This window comes from Rhipicephalus microplus, chromosome 9, assembly GCF_043290135.1.
Source record: "Rhipicephalus microplus isolate Deutch F79 chromosome 9, USDA_Rmic, whole genome shotgun sequence".
NCBI lineage: Eukaryota > Metazoa > Arthropoda > Arachnida > Ixodida > Ixodidae > Rhipicephalus > Rhipicephalus microplus.
In genome coordinates, this window is record NC_134708.1 from 71412260 (window position 1) to 71427146 (window position 14887).

The 14887-nt window shown below is 43.6% G+C and overlaps 1 protein-coding gene across 4 annotated transcripts; it reads right to left on the reverse strand.

Moving 5' to 3' along the window:
• Window positions 1–493: 493 nt before the first annotated feature.
• On the reverse strand, window positions 494–14634 carry Gmppb (GDP-mannose pyrophosphorylase B). Of its 4 annotated transcripts, none has more exons than XM_037415222.2 (8): window positions 14481–14634; window positions 13717–13854; window positions 13569–13649; window positions 10689–10880; window positions 8422–8577; window positions 6943–7152; window positions 4183–4365; window positions 494–713 (listed from the first exon to the last, which is right to left on the reverse strand). In XM_037415222.2, the coding sequence occupies exons 2-8, from the start codon at window positions 13843–13845 to the stop codon at window positions 582–584; spliced, it is 1083 nt and encodes a 360-aa protein (XP_037271119.2). In that variant the 5' UTR covers window positions 13846–13854; window positions 14481–14634; the 3' UTR covers window positions 494–581. The 4 variants fall into 4 exon arrangements, with proteins under 4 accessions (XP_037271119.2, XP_037271121.2, XP_037271120.2 ...); XM_037415224.2 differs by lacking the exon at window positions 14481–14634 and adding an exon at window positions 14184–14445; XM_037415223.2 differs by lacking the exon at window positions 14481–14634 and adding an exon at window positions 14171–14445.
• Window positions 14635–14887: the final 253 nt, after the last annotated feature.

Sequence of the window (14887 nt, forward strand, 5' to 3'; positions counted from 1 at the left end):
AGGTGAGAAATCTTTGTGTCATTGCTGATTTAACAAGATTGAATTGCTACTTTCATGCCCTTGAAGATTGCAGTGGCTGTTGTGACTGCTGGAGTAAGACCAGGCCGTGGACAGGAGGGTTGGGGCCTAGGGGCCTGCCCCTCCCCACCACCACTCCTAAATTTAGATGAATGGGGCTGTTTTACCAAAAATAACGAGAATAAGTGTCTCTCAAATAAACAAGGTCTTCAGCAAGTAATCGTCCTGAAAAAAATTGTGAATAGCTCATAAGTCTACGTGTCAAGAAAATTTCTTAAGAACGTATTGGACGAAGTCAGTAACGTACAGGCTGGGCTGCTAGCAAGAAGTCTACAGGCTATGTGAGACCCCTACTACAGACTTACCGTTTGGCACAGCAATGCACCCACTCTGAGCTTGATGAGGATGCCCTGTCTTCTTTTTTGTTTGTCTCTTCAAATTGGAGCAAAAGTTCAATATTGTATACCACACATGATACTTTTCTAGAACATTTAATTAATGCAAAAAAGTTGCAGTAAGAAAGCTTACAAGTAAAAAAATATGGTATTAAAAAAGTGTAGCAATCACATGATGATCTGCGGCTCTGTGACAGAGTCTGAGATGGCTTTGTGCGGCAGCACCTTGCCACCATTGATGTAGATCTCGTCTTTGACGAAAACATCTTCACCCAGAACAGAGGTGTTCTCCATTCGAACCTGTGGAGAGAAAATTATTGCAATTACATTGAGCCCAACACTCGTAAAGGGCCCTGGCAACATTTTTGAGCATAGTCGAAAAATGCTGCTGATTGGCAGTCGAGGCTCCCAAGAATACCGTAATTACTCGAATCTAACGCGCACCTTTTTTCCGGTTAAGCGAGTTCATAAAACGCATGCGCGTTAGAATCGAGTACGAACAAAAAAATTACGGCCAATCTATTGCCATCGGCAAATCTAAAACGGCCGCTCCCTACGTGCGTCGGCATGGCGCGTCGTCCATTTCTGCCTATGTGTTTCTCATGTGCGGCACTTCGTACATGTGCTGAGGAGTTCGTCATCTAGTAGTACATTAGCATCGACGGCGTGGAATGGCCGACTCCAAAAACTCGAGTGCACCACGATGCCGCTTTTAAAAGAAAAGTCATCGCGTGTGCAGAAACGGACGGAAATCGGGCCGCATCGCGGTCGTTCGGAGTTCCCGAAACGTGCGTGCGGGACCGGCGGAAACAAAAGCAGAAGATTTTCAACAGCAAAGCTTTACGCAAAGATTTCAGTGGACCACAGCAGGGTCGGTTTCCGCAAATTAAAGAGCTGCTCGGCGAGTATGTGCTTTAGCAGCGAGCAGCACAGCGGCCCGTGACGGCAGAACTGCTCCAAGTGCGGGCTATGCAATTAGTCTTAGAAAAATGTCTAATGCGGAGCCAGTTTTAAGCGAGCAGGTGCTGGCTAACTAACTTTATGAAGAGGAAAGGCTTTTCCCTCCGAAGGGGAACATGCATATGCGAAAAGTTTTGTGGAGGAGTACGATGAAAAGCTTCAAAGTTTTCAGAGGTTCGTCCTAAACTTGCGGCGCAACAACGACTACCTGCTTGGGCAAATCGGGAATGCCCATCAGCCGCCTCTTTACTTCGACATGCCTGGCACCACAACTGTCGAGAAGGGGGCGAAGCAAGTTCGCGTGCTGACATCGGTCCACGGTAAAACTACAGTGACGGCAATGCTCTGTTACACGTCAGATGGGCACAAGCTTCGCCCGTACCTCATATTTAAATGGAAGACGCTCCCGAAAGGAGTCGTTTTTTCGAGTGGTGTGATCATGCGGGCCAGCGAAAAAAAATGAGTGCGCGTTGCAATCGATGTCTTACGTTTTTTTTTTTTTTTTTCGCGGTGGAAATCGGGTGCGCGTTACAATCGAGGGCGCGGTAGAATCGAGTAAATACGGTACATGAGCCAAACATAGTGCAGCACACGGCCCGAAATTTACAATTAGTTCTCAAAGCCAGCTGGAAATCGCTTCCTCTTTTATTCACAAATGATGCTAGTTACCCTAATGAACGTGCCATAAGCCCACAGTCTATGACCATTGGCTGATTTGAGCACTGTCAGCCGGCACGGTCGGTTTTGCACAGCTTTTTGACACAGTACTGCAGCTGGTCCAGGATGCCACCACGTGTCCACTCGCATGTTCGTAACCATGCTGAATGAGAACCACAGGCTTGAAGGAAAAAAAAGAAAAGGTATTGAAGGTCACGACACGTGCTGACAAAAAGGTGTACTATCTTCCTGTCCGCTCATTGTCATTGCCATACCTGGGTAGCTTTCAGTGCGAACACTGGTACAAAAAAAGAGAGGAAGAACTTGAAGCACATGACTAATCCCTATACCTCTACTCGGACTTCATGGATTCTAACATTTTTTTGCAGCAGTCAATTCGTGAGGCAGCAAGCTGTCCTAATGAAGCTGCAGCAGCGTACAAAACTGGGCGAGTTGGTTATGCTTCATGATGTAAAAGACCAGTCCAAAAATACGACACAAGAAAGAAGGAGGACACAGGAGTTGCTAGTTCTGCGCTTGTCCCGTGTTCTCCTTCTTTTGTGTGTCGTCGATTTGCACTGGTCTTTTACATCATGAATCTAAAGAAGCCATTTAAAGGTTACTTGAAAACGTGTTGCAGTGTACATACATTTAAAGGGGCCCTGAAACACTTTTTCAAGTAAACATGGAATCAATTCACTGCAACAGCTTATTGCCTGATGAACTTAACACAGCAAAAAATTTTAAGAATTCGTACAGTGGAGCTACAAAGATTTGTTGCATGCTTCAATCGCATTCTCTCGTCTGTCGTTCCGATGAAAGCGCTGGAAGCTAAACAGGGAAGGATGGGCAAAGAACATACGTCACGTGCGCCTTGTGACCCTTTTTCTTTCTTTTTTTTTTCTTCTTCAAATGCTCGGCTTTTTCAGTGTGACCGCGAGCGCACGCGTGGACAAGTCCTGGCCTCCATTTCTGTAACGACCGAGCGCGCCATGCTCAAATCAGCCAATGGGTTTGGCTGATCAGCCAATGGCTGATAGATTAGCTTTCTACAAGCGATTTTTAAGCGTATTCTGTCATTTGTCGACAGAAGAGAAAGCAATTTTTAGCTGACTTTGATAATTTATTGTGAATTCCAGGCCACATGCTGCGCTATAATATTTGGCTTGCGTGTTGTCAAGAGCCTCTACTACCGATCGACTGCGTTTTCTGACCATGCTCAAAAAGTGCTGCAGGGCCCCTTTAATGGCATACACAGAAACAATGATCAACATTGCTTTGCACTGAACATCATTCTTGCATATTTTACTTTATACCACGGGAAGACTCGGAGGCGCGTTTGCCTGAGCACTTCCGACAGTTTTCATGCTGTTGGCCGTTTGGAAGAGTTAAGAAAAATTGTTATGATAGCCGGAATCAACACGGAAAAGCAGGCCATTACAAATACCTCAACAAAAAAAGGTATCCTTCTCCAACTTCATTTTATTGTTGTTTTTCCTGCTCATTTTGTTAATTGAACACTCGGTTCAATCGACTTTTTTTCCATCCAGTGAAATTCAAATGAACAAGCTTTCACTGTACTTACAATGTTTTTTTTTTTGGAGGGGGGGGGCATCTGTGTTTGCACTGTAACCTTGACCTCAGAATTATGTACCATCTATGCCCAAATGAATTTTTATGCATCGACTACTGATTAGCAGTGTTTTCTCAACATGTGCAAAACATCTTGAAGGGCACCTTTCAAAACACTTTTCTTAATCGCATATGCATTCATTAAAAGTTTTACTGTGTTGCTAACTCATAAATTTTCGTGTTTTGTTCTCCGTTTTTGAAGTACTGCACTGCAGGACAGCAACAAGGTTGGCTCCAGTATTTACTCACTGGGGGAAGAGGGAGAGGAATGGAAACCATACCAAGTGAGTTTGTCCAGGAGGGACAAGAAGGCAGGTAACTCGTACATTTTCTTTTGACTATGTTTGCTCTTGTGCGAAAGGGGGGGGCGGAGGCAGATGAAAATTGAAGGGGGGAACTCCAGCCACCTCACACCCCTCACTAGCGCCGCCCCTGGAGAGCAATGGCAGCATTGCAATACTTCAAAACTTTAGCACAAGGTATAGGCAGAAGGTGCTGGACAGAAGGAAACAGAGCTCACCCACTGGCCGACGGTACAACGCCAGCCAATAATGCAAGAGTCGAGCCACGAGTGGGACTTTATCGTCGCTCCGTTGAGCAGAGTACACCGCTTGATGCAGGCCCCGTCTTCGACTACCACATTCGGTCCTATCGTTACGTTGGGACCGATCCGGCAGTTCTTGCCAATCTTAGCTGTTGGGTCCTGGAGTGAAAATCAGAATGGGTGAATACACTCAAACTTAATTATAACTAAATTGCATTTTATACGAAAATAAGTTTGTCATAGCCGGAAATTCATTATAATGGTATATGCTTAACATCTATTGCAAGGCTATTCTTCATCGTTCATGTGGCTATAGCCCACCATGACAACGACACAGAATAGAGAGACACACACACCCAAACTTCAACCAACTAGCCTGGCAACATGCCTTAGCTATTTCTCATTCACTTGATTATAGCCAACATTTCATTATACCCGGGTTCACTATATCGAGGTCTGAGTATAACTTGTTTTTACTTGCCAAAACAGTAATACGATTGCGAGGCACACCATAGTAGAGAGACTTCGGATTAATTTTGTCTACTGGGGCTCTTCAACATGCAGCTGAATCTAAATATGTGCATGAGCGTTCTTGCATTCTGATTGAGGCTGACAGTGCAACCAACACTGGTGGAGTACAGAAAGGGACATGCGGTGATTCGCTTCTTCTGTCTACGCATTGTCACGATTGTGAGTGTCACCAGCTTTTACATAAAACAAATGCGTTCTTCGGGCACCTTGAAAAATAAGAGAGATTATGGAGGCCTTTTTTATAAGGAAACAAGGGTCTCCCATTACACTGCCTTAATGGTTAACGAACTTTCCCTGTTTGGTAAAGGATAAAAATGTTCGGCTACCCTGTGCATGTTTTACCGGTTCTGTTTTACTTTTGCAGCTTGTACATTGGCCATGACAAAGCTTAGTTGAAAGTCAGTGCTATGTCAAGCGTCTCCTTCTCTTCTTTGCCAGTGTTGGCAGCTCCGTTAGCCACAATGAACCTATACTAACTTGCGCAGTATTCTATCCTGCTTGCGTTTTCCATCCCTTGAAATGCAGCTAGTGTGGCCAGGAATCAAGCCTGCATCCTTGAAACCAGAAGTGTGATCCGTACACATCAAAAGAGCTGGCTGGTGATGGCATTCAAATGTGTACAACAGTTAAACATCAATACTACAAATATATGAATTTAATAAATTAGCGAGTATAATGAAGTAAACGAAACAATTGTTAAGATTAGCAGGCTTGAGTCTAGTAAAGATGTTTCAAGTTCTGTGAGACATTGTCACATCTAGGTCGTACAGCACTTATTTTTACTCACTGCTCGAACTGAAGAAGCGTTTCATGAACGTTTCTCAAGGCCACTAATAAAGAAGTCCCGCTGTTGTCGTGGAACAATTAAGTAGTCCTTTCAAGATAGCTAGACCATACTTTCAATCGATCTCCAATGTAGCAGCAAAAAAAAGTTCGGGTGAATTTCTTTATGTTAACAATTCTTCAAGTTTGTAAACGATTCCAGCATTTATAGGAAGACTGGGGAAATAATACGACTCCTATGTTTGGCTAATAAAGCATTCATCAAGAACTTTGATTTTTCTAATCTTTGCAGAAATATGTTGAATGTTCAGAGAGGATTGTTGCCAGTCAATTGTTTTAATAAACATCTATTTCCCATTCCCTCACTTAAGGCCTCGCAAACCAGTGTCATTACAGCAAGCCGGTGACGTTAATTTCGAAACTGCCATAGTTGTGCCAGAGAGAGTGAGTGGAACTTCGTAAAAGTCACTTGGTTCCACCTTCAGTTTTTCTGATACACAATGTAGCCCATTGTGTATCACTGTAGCACTTATACAAAGTTATTTAGAATGTTAAAAAAATTAAGATGAACACATCGTCATAATAACCTTGTACCAGAAACTACTGTCAAATGCACTACGATGCACATTTCCACACTGTACTGTGCACCTTAACGAAATACAGTCAATAATTGACAAGACTTGCGAGTTAACCTAGTGGTCTCTAAACTTTGGACACTGACGACAGGCGTACAGTGAAAATATAAGTTACGACATAATGGCCATACTTGAGGGTGCTCTAAACTAACTCTGCAATACAGGGAAATGTGAAATTAGGTTTGTGAACACCAGCAGCAAAAATAGTCCTTACAACATTGACTGTTTTCTATGTCCACGCCACCACGCACTGTTCCCACTACTTACACCATTGACGGCATGTTGCGACTGATAGTGGGCGCGATGGTATATGCGCATCTTGTTCGTGTAGAAATGTGCATTCTAGAAGATTTCCTAGTTTGCTTCGACCCAAGATTATTTGAAGGGCATACTCTTTACCATTTTTGTAAGAGGCTATATCAGCTTTTGTTAGTGAAAATGCACTAAATTGAGCATGAGACAAACCAAAGACTGAACTAAGGCACTTGGTTCCATCTAGAGTTATTGCACGCAAGTGCATGATGTTCTGTGTAGGGTAGCAAGCAAGGATGTGCGTTTCGGTGGGTCATTCATACTGCATGCTGTGGTTAAAGAAGTTTACTTTAAATCGCGTGCATGAACAACATGTCAGTAACTCGGTCACTGTCTATGCTTGCACGAAGGCTAAGGACTCCCTCAAGCCATTCTCGAACGGCTTTTGTGTTCGCCTCTGACCACAAGTGTTGTAATAGATTAAAAAAGAAATAATTTATAATTATTTAGATATATCTTCCATAAGCAGACGCACCATGAGCACGTTTCCAACGATGCCCGGCCCCTGTGGCAGCAGGCTTTCGGGGCTCTTCACTCGCACCGACTGCAGGTACAAGCACATCCCGGTGAGGAAGTCTTTGGGCTGACCGACGTCCATCCAAAAGCCCTGCAGCTCCATGGCATACAGCTGGCCCTCGGACACCATCGCAGGAAACACCTCTTTCTCTATGGACGTCGGTTTCACCTGAGGGATGCACGCGAGGTCAAGCAAGGCTTGTGTTGTGTGAATATTCGAGCACTTCGAATATTTTGAACTCCCTTTGATTCAAATTTGAATTATTGGAAACTGTGAACTATTCGAAGTGAATGAATACATGTGTATTAGTCCGAATCTAACCTCCTATAAAGGTAGTTTCACAGCAGTAAACCGGTGCAATACTGTGAATACACTTAAGAAATGAAAAATCCGCGCTGCCACAAAGCCTCACTTCAAGTTTAAATGAACTTACTACCCTCACATCATTTTTCAAGTGCAAAAAGTTGTTATACAGGCTTATATGCTCTGAGCATACATAGCATATTTTAAAACGGACATATATTACAAGTTATCACTAGCATTCTAGTTAAAGTCAACTCTTGATGTTATTCAAAGTTCCTTCCACTACCTCTGAGCCAAAAATAATAACATCTGTACGTGCTTTGTCTCAAACAAAAATATATATCAGTGCCTCAGTCAGTCGCCTGTTATACATTTATAGTCTGTTACGATAGTATTTAACAACGGATTTCATAGTACACAAAAACTCATGTGCCACATGATGTTTGAACCCCACACGAAACTTTATATGCAATGCACGTTCAAACCACTTTCTCGTAATAAAGCTCTGATAATGCTCTCGCTTACAAAACGAGCAAGAGTGACCCTTGGCTCGAAAGGACATGTCCTAAAGCAAGATTAGAGGCTGTACTAAGCCACCACAGCAATGAGGTGATAGAGAAGGAAAACTCGTAACTGGCACCCACCTAATATGAGCAGCTGGTGACAGTTGCACAGATCTTAGCAATTCAATGGGCTGAACTTTTCTTAAAGGTTTCTCAGCAGTCATGTTAAGTGTCGGTCTGGTGGTTTCCTTGAAAACGATTTCCACATTTTCTGAAACTTGTGTAGGAGCTCCGTATGCAGAGTTTCTTCTTAAGTGCCTGCTGCACTAAGAACCACTTTGGCCCCCTTCAACAGCTATTTACCAGCGAAGCGAAACAGGATATTTTAAAGGTGATATTTTTCGCTATTCATTCTTCTGTGGGACCACGAGCGAGTGGAATGATCTTCCATCAGATATTGGTGAAATACAATAATAAGGTTTTTACCGCACTTTGTGTACTGAATATTATTTACTGTTCACTTATGATGCATATACCCCTCTGCTATGATGCCTGCTAATGGTGATGCAGGTACCTAGTAAATAAGTTAATTACTTAATTAATTATTAAAGTAAGGCCAAGCCTTCCTTACCTCTATTCGTTTGAGAATGGCCGGTGTGAAGATGTACAGGCCAGCGTTGATCTTGTTGGATACGAACTCTTGCGGCTTCTCCACGAATCGCTCTATGCAGCCCACCTCGTTGTATACGACCACACCATACTTTGAAGGCTCCTCAACTCGTGTAACCTATGCAAACGGGTAAGCGTCAGCCAGTCGCGCATAACTTCCCCTTCTGTTGCCCAGAAAAATGAGAAAAAAACAAAACATGATGGAGGAAAAGTAGACAGCGTAAACACCAGCAATCCACTTTCTCACAAAACTAAGTAGCTCGCTTAAAGGCCAACTCTGGCAATTTTTCGACCACGCCACAATAATGGTGTTTTATATTCCTTAGACACCCTTCTCACGCACCCAACAACTGAAGTGCTCAAAAAATTTGAAAATAATTTTTAATTACCAAAAAACCGCAATACCGAAACACAAACCCAATCTCGTGCGCTTCTACGTGTGATGTAAAGATTTGCCTGACGCTGCCGGAACCTGCCTGATTGCACATAATGCCCGCCGGATGGTACTACCCGTCCACGTCGATCGGCTAAAACGCTAGCGCTGTTATGGTGAATATATGGCGAATCGTGTGTGGCTCACAACACAACACTACTTAGCACCTATCGCACGCCAACCAACACGGAAAAGGAAATCGCACGCATAACCAAGGAAGCGCCGGCCAATCCCACACTATTCATATCGAATGCTGCAGTGGCACATCAGTTCGTCACTTCCGCCAGGCAAAACCCAACATCACACACAATGTTGCCATTAATTCTGTCAAGCGAGGTGAGCGTTTCGAGACAAGCTATAAAATCATTTGAAAAGAATCTGCGAAACTCTCAAACCTGCAATTTGGCATGAATGGCGCAAACGTTCAAATGAACGTACCCAGTGAATTTCATTGAGATCCACTGACCTCAAAAAATCACCAGAGTTGGTCTTTAAGCAAAGAAGACTCATGCACATTATGGACACATGTGCCGAAAACAAACTCAAATGAAAGAATGCCAGAACGCCTAGAGTTATTTACAAGAGGGAATTGTGACAGCAAAAGAAAAAGTAGTGTTTAGGATGCCAAAGTTCACATGAGTTTTGCTGACATACCCTGCCTTTTGTGAAGACAACTTCAAGCTTTCGGGTTTAGAAAGCCTGATGCTTGGGTTTACCGTAATTTATCTGTGGCAGCCATGAAGGAAGAAATAATCAAGAGGTGAAACTCCCATTAGAACGGGCGTCCGCAGGCATCCAGATAATGTTTCATAAAATAGAAAAATAAGATGCTCCATTGACGGCGCATTGCAGCACGAAGCCGCAACCGCACACACACACACACAAAAAAAATGAAAACAAACACTACCGGCTGGACGCAGTAGAACACACTCCGCGTACCGGCTTTGTGACTGCAGCGAAACGCGAGCGACACACACGCGTAAAGTCATTTTCGCATCATGGCACCATGAAATTGCAGCTAGCTTAAAAGCTTCTGGTGCTGGTGCTACTGATGTGGCGCCACCTAATGTGAATGAGGTCGTGCAGGGCTGCGGGAAGGGAGCTCATGCTTCCTCCCTCGAGGCATAGGAGTCACTCTTGGCATGGAAACTTTTTTTTTTTTTTATTTCGAAAGTCTGCCCCTAGGCATAATAATTTTTTTTCAAAAATACACATACAAGTTTTCTTCATGTATGAAGTCTAGTAGAGAACAGTGGTATGATCCAATAAGCCAGTGATCAAATTCGGGCAGAGGTGATTACCTGGGCCGAAATGGTCGTGGCAAGCTACGAGCCGCCACCCATAGAACTATCGTCAAGCTGAATACAACAACTCATTGCACCATTTATAAGGTTGTTTCTTTCTCTCTTTCATACTTTTGAGGCTTGGTACAGGATTTGGCAGTCATCTCTTGCGAGAGGTCTGTGGTTAGGTTTCCACGACTTCATCTCAAAATATCCTGTAAATATTTCACCATCAGCAATGCTGTATTTGCATTCCATTGTATATCTGTTAGATTTCTTGTGTGTGTTTAGTTTCCTACATGCTTTATTGGCATTCCACTGAGTTATTTGGCAAGTTACTTGTTATTTGTTAGATTCGGCGAGTGAGCTCGTCACTGTAAAAGCCGATTTAAAGCAAACATTCAAGTGTTCGTTGCACTTCAGTTTGAAGTGTAGTGCAAAAAGCGGCTCTTTGCACTACAGCGACTTTTTTGTTGACAGAACAGCCATGCAGAATGAGAACAGACGACTCACAACAATGGTGCCTTCCTTGCCGTGGTGCTTGTGAAACTGCACCATCTCCTTGAGCGGGAAGTCGCAGATGACGTCGCTGTTGAGGACGAAGAAGGGCTCGTTTTCGTCCGCGAGGAGGTCCTTGGCAAGGGCCAGAGGGCCGGCCGTTCCCAAAGGCTCGTCCTCTTGGGAAAGCGTTATCTTCACTCCCAGCTGCACGAGAACAGGCACGTGACAACATTTAGAGTAAGACTTCCTCGACCCAGTTATGTACAAACTGCTACAAGAGGGACCAAAACATCCGTAAACGCACTTGTATCAGTGATTTATTTTTTTTTTATATCAAGCCCTAAAACCAAACTAAGATAAGCTAAACTTCAGATTTGAGGAACACTTGGTTATATTTGCACAGAATCAGTGCAAAATGAAAAAGTCCCATTGAACATGTGCCAGAAATTAGACAAAATATTATCTCTTACCAATTGCAGTTGTTTGGTTGGTTTATAAAGTTTGTTTTTCTAGAGTGACTTAGGCTATGAGAGATGCCATAGTGAAAAGCTCCAGATACCGGATAACTTTGACCCCCTAGGGTTCTTTAATGAACACTTGACATGCACAATACACAGGTCTCTAGCATTTCACTTCCATCAAAATTCAACTGGCACAGCCAGGATTGAATCCACATTTTTTCAGGTCAGTAGTCAAGCTTCGTAACCACGAAACCATCACAGAAGACTTTCCAGTACAAAATACTTGTATGGCATAGACGTACAGGAATAAGTAAGAAATCAACGAAAGAAAGAATGAAACAGTGCAATACATAACTGCTTTCTTTTTCCCATACCCATACCTAACACAATTAAGACGCTGCATCATTGAAGACATCACATTCAACTAGTCACCTAAATGTATTTAGTTTACTCACCTTGCCCTCTCTCCTCATTACGTGTTAGAACCTGTTCTTGCAAACGTTCCGTTTATGGTTGCCTCTATAGCTTCTGCAACGCACAACTGTACGCCCATCTCTAGTCGTATTGATTAGTAGCTGCCAACGGGCACTTGACATATCTGCGGTCCCCACCACCACTCCCCAGCCATGAAGAATACAAGAGAGCCCACGCTGACATATCTCTTCAGGCCAATGTTATCTGTCAAACCACAGGCAAGACAAATTCGAAAGAGAGGGCGAAGCCCAGTGATAAGTCTAACTAGAGTCGTAGGTGGTCGCAGCTAGAGCCGCAGCTGGAAATCTCCAAGGGGCTTTTCTGCGCAAATGGAAGACAGTATAACAACAAAAAAAAACCCATCAACAAAAAATGTGTTTGTTCTATTAATGACGACGAGCATAAATGCTAATTTAATAATAACATCTGGGGTTTAACGTCCCAAAATCATGATAAGATTATGAGAGATGCCGTAGTGGAGTGCTCCGAAAATTTTCACCACCAAGTGCTCTTCAATGTGCACTGACATTGCACAGTTCACACACCTCTAACAGAGAAACAGTAAATTGTACATCATGTATGCATCAGAGCCACTTATCTCTAGAGCCAGTCATAAAAGGACCTTGCAAGTCTCCCTCGAATTGGAAAATGTGTTAAATATGCATGTGCTGACTGAAATTGTGTAATGCAGTAAAAAAAACCTTAAAAAGCTATGCCATTCCTAAGTGTTTTTGTCAAAATGAGGCTGTGCTGTATAAAAATGTACAAAACATTTTTTAAGTGTATTGAATTTATGCATGTGAAACTTCAACAAACTGAGAAATCCCAAAACGAACAAGAGGTTAATTCAAAAAGTTATTCAGCAATCCACACAGGATGTTTGAGCAAGTGCATGGCAGCTCCAGAGTTACATTTGAATATTTAAAATTAGACGTAACAAATTTCTTTCGAACGTTCTCTGCATGTGCAAAGGTGCCACTGAAGGACAAGCTGAGTGAATGAGAAAAATAAACTGCGGTACCACAAGCAACACAATACTGTGATGTTCAAATATGCAAAGCATAAAATTTGGCAAAGCGAATTTTAGTTCTTCACATGCAACTAAGCACACTCGGAAAAAAAAAGTCAACATCTAATCAATTGAAACCATAGCCAAGACATTTTATAGCAAATAAAATTACAACGAACGTGAACTATGTGAACATATTTTGTGAAAGAAGTGCGAAGAATGCATTGATCGGCAGTGTAGCACTGCTTTATAATACAATCAATACTGTCTGGGGCTTTATCTACCAAAACAACGATATGATGAGGCAATCCATATTGGATGGCGCTGGAAATCTCTACCATAAAGTGTTTGTTGACACGCACTGACATCACACAGTACATGGGCCTATAGTGTTTCGTCTTCATCACAATGTGACCACGGTGGCCGCGACTGAGCCCCTGACCTTTGGGTTGGCAAGTGAGCACTGTAAGTGCTACACCATCGCAGCAGATGCTTTATGATGCAATTCTATTTCAGTTTCGCCTTTGTTTTGCTTTCAATTGAGTTGATTGACTTACATGTAGGGTTTAACATTCCAAAACCACCATATAATTATGAGAGACACCGTAGTGGAAGGCTCCAGAAATTACGACCACCTGGGGTTCTTTAATGTGCACCCAAATCCGAACACATGCCCCAGCCTACAGCATTTTTGCCTCCATTGAGTTGCTTTCAAGTCATAGGATTTAAAAGCAACTCTGTCAGTTTCAGTGAGGTGCACCAACCTACTTTTCTTTGTGTTTTTACATTTTCCCCTCTTTTTAAACACCTCTGCTTCATATTATGCAGCCTTCTGTTTGACCCTTTTCGTGAACTTGTGGCATGTATGCCGATTCGGCGATCACACTTTTACGCTTTTTTGTCCACACTTTTTTTTTTGTCCAACACTTTTACGGGAATACATTATACCTTGTCACCTTCTGTCTTGACTTCCTTCTCAAGCAGCTCGGCGCGGTAGCTCACGGCCAATATGACGTGGTTCACCCCGGCCTGCGTCGAGGTCAAGGTACGACAAGAGGTCAAGTTTGAGTTCGCCAGTTCACCTCGCGAGACTTACCTCGACGAGGGCTTCGATCTGATGCATCATCATCGGCTTGTTGCAGAATTCGACGAGCGGCTTTGGCCTGCTCAGCGTGAGAGGCCGCAGCCGCGTACCATAGCCGCCGACTAATATGAGAGCCTTCATCTTTCACCTCTGCGAAATGAAGTGATCGAGAAAGAGAGGACACGAAACACACGTCAAGCAATACACAACCAAACAGTGCAAGCGATGTGAGACGTATGTATCTCTTGTACTGAACGCGCGACGATCTCAACTTATCACCGCGTGTGATTCGAATAGGAATGATTTGATCATGCTACATAACTGACACCAAAGAGAACCGGCTGCTAAACGATGGTAAGGAACAATCTATGTAGGCTAATTATTATCTATATGTATTGAGTAGTGACGCTGAGCGCATGCTGTACTCTCACCGGCGCCAGTACATCATTAGAAAGAAACGACAAACCCGCTCAACAAACCGGCAACCGAAGAGGGAGGAACGCGGGTTGCTTCTCGTGACACCTGTCACGTCAGCTAAGGCGCGCCGATTTCGAGATCGACACATCACCAGTGCACGTCAACAGTTTTCCACGTTCGCGTCTCCGCGTCGGCGAGCCAGCTAGATTAGACGCTTGTCGCGAGCGTACTTTTAGCAGGACACTCGAAACCAAAATTGACTCTGAGGGCGAAAGTTGCCGGGGATCACACGTTCCGTCACGCGCCGCCACAGGCCGTTGGTAGCGAAGACCGACGCGCGAGAATCGTTGTTTACTCACCCGGAAGCCAGGCTCAGCTCAGCATTTTTCTCGGCCTGCCACGACGGCGATCCACGTGTTGGAAAGAGGGGGCGAGGTCGAACGCAATCAGCTCGTCGACCTGCCCAGCTGCGGAGTTGACGGATAAAAAACACCGACGATGACGCCATGTTGTTGATAGCGATGCCTCTCCCGCTGTGTCGCAGAGCAAATTGTTCTGTTTTCTGAAATCTGTTTCGTTGCATCAGCTCGACTGTTAGGGTGGGCAATGCAGTGTTTAATGTAGCGCTGCTCTAATACAGAGCGAACTCTGCATTTTATGTAGCGTTAACATAGCTTTTTTTAGGTTTTTGTATATTTCTAATGAGGTCTATTTATTTCATTAATGTCGTTCTTGTGTCAGCAAACCTTGGGCTGACCCTGGCGAA

Excerpts from the sequence above, each read along its gene's own strand:
- Gmppb (XM_037415222.2), bottom strand. The coding sequence starts at position 13,845 with ATGAAGGCTCTCATATTAGTCGGCGGCTATGGTACGCGGCTGCGGCCT. Across the intron at positions 10,881-13,568 it reads TCAAGACAGAAGGTGACAAG|CTGGGAGTGAAGATAACGCT; the intron begins GTATAATGTATT and ends GTTCTCGTGCAG. Across the intron at positions 714-4,182 it reads GTTGTACCGTCGGCCAGTGG|GTTCGAATGGAGAACACCTC; the intron begins GTGAGCTCTGTT and ends TTCTCTCCACAG.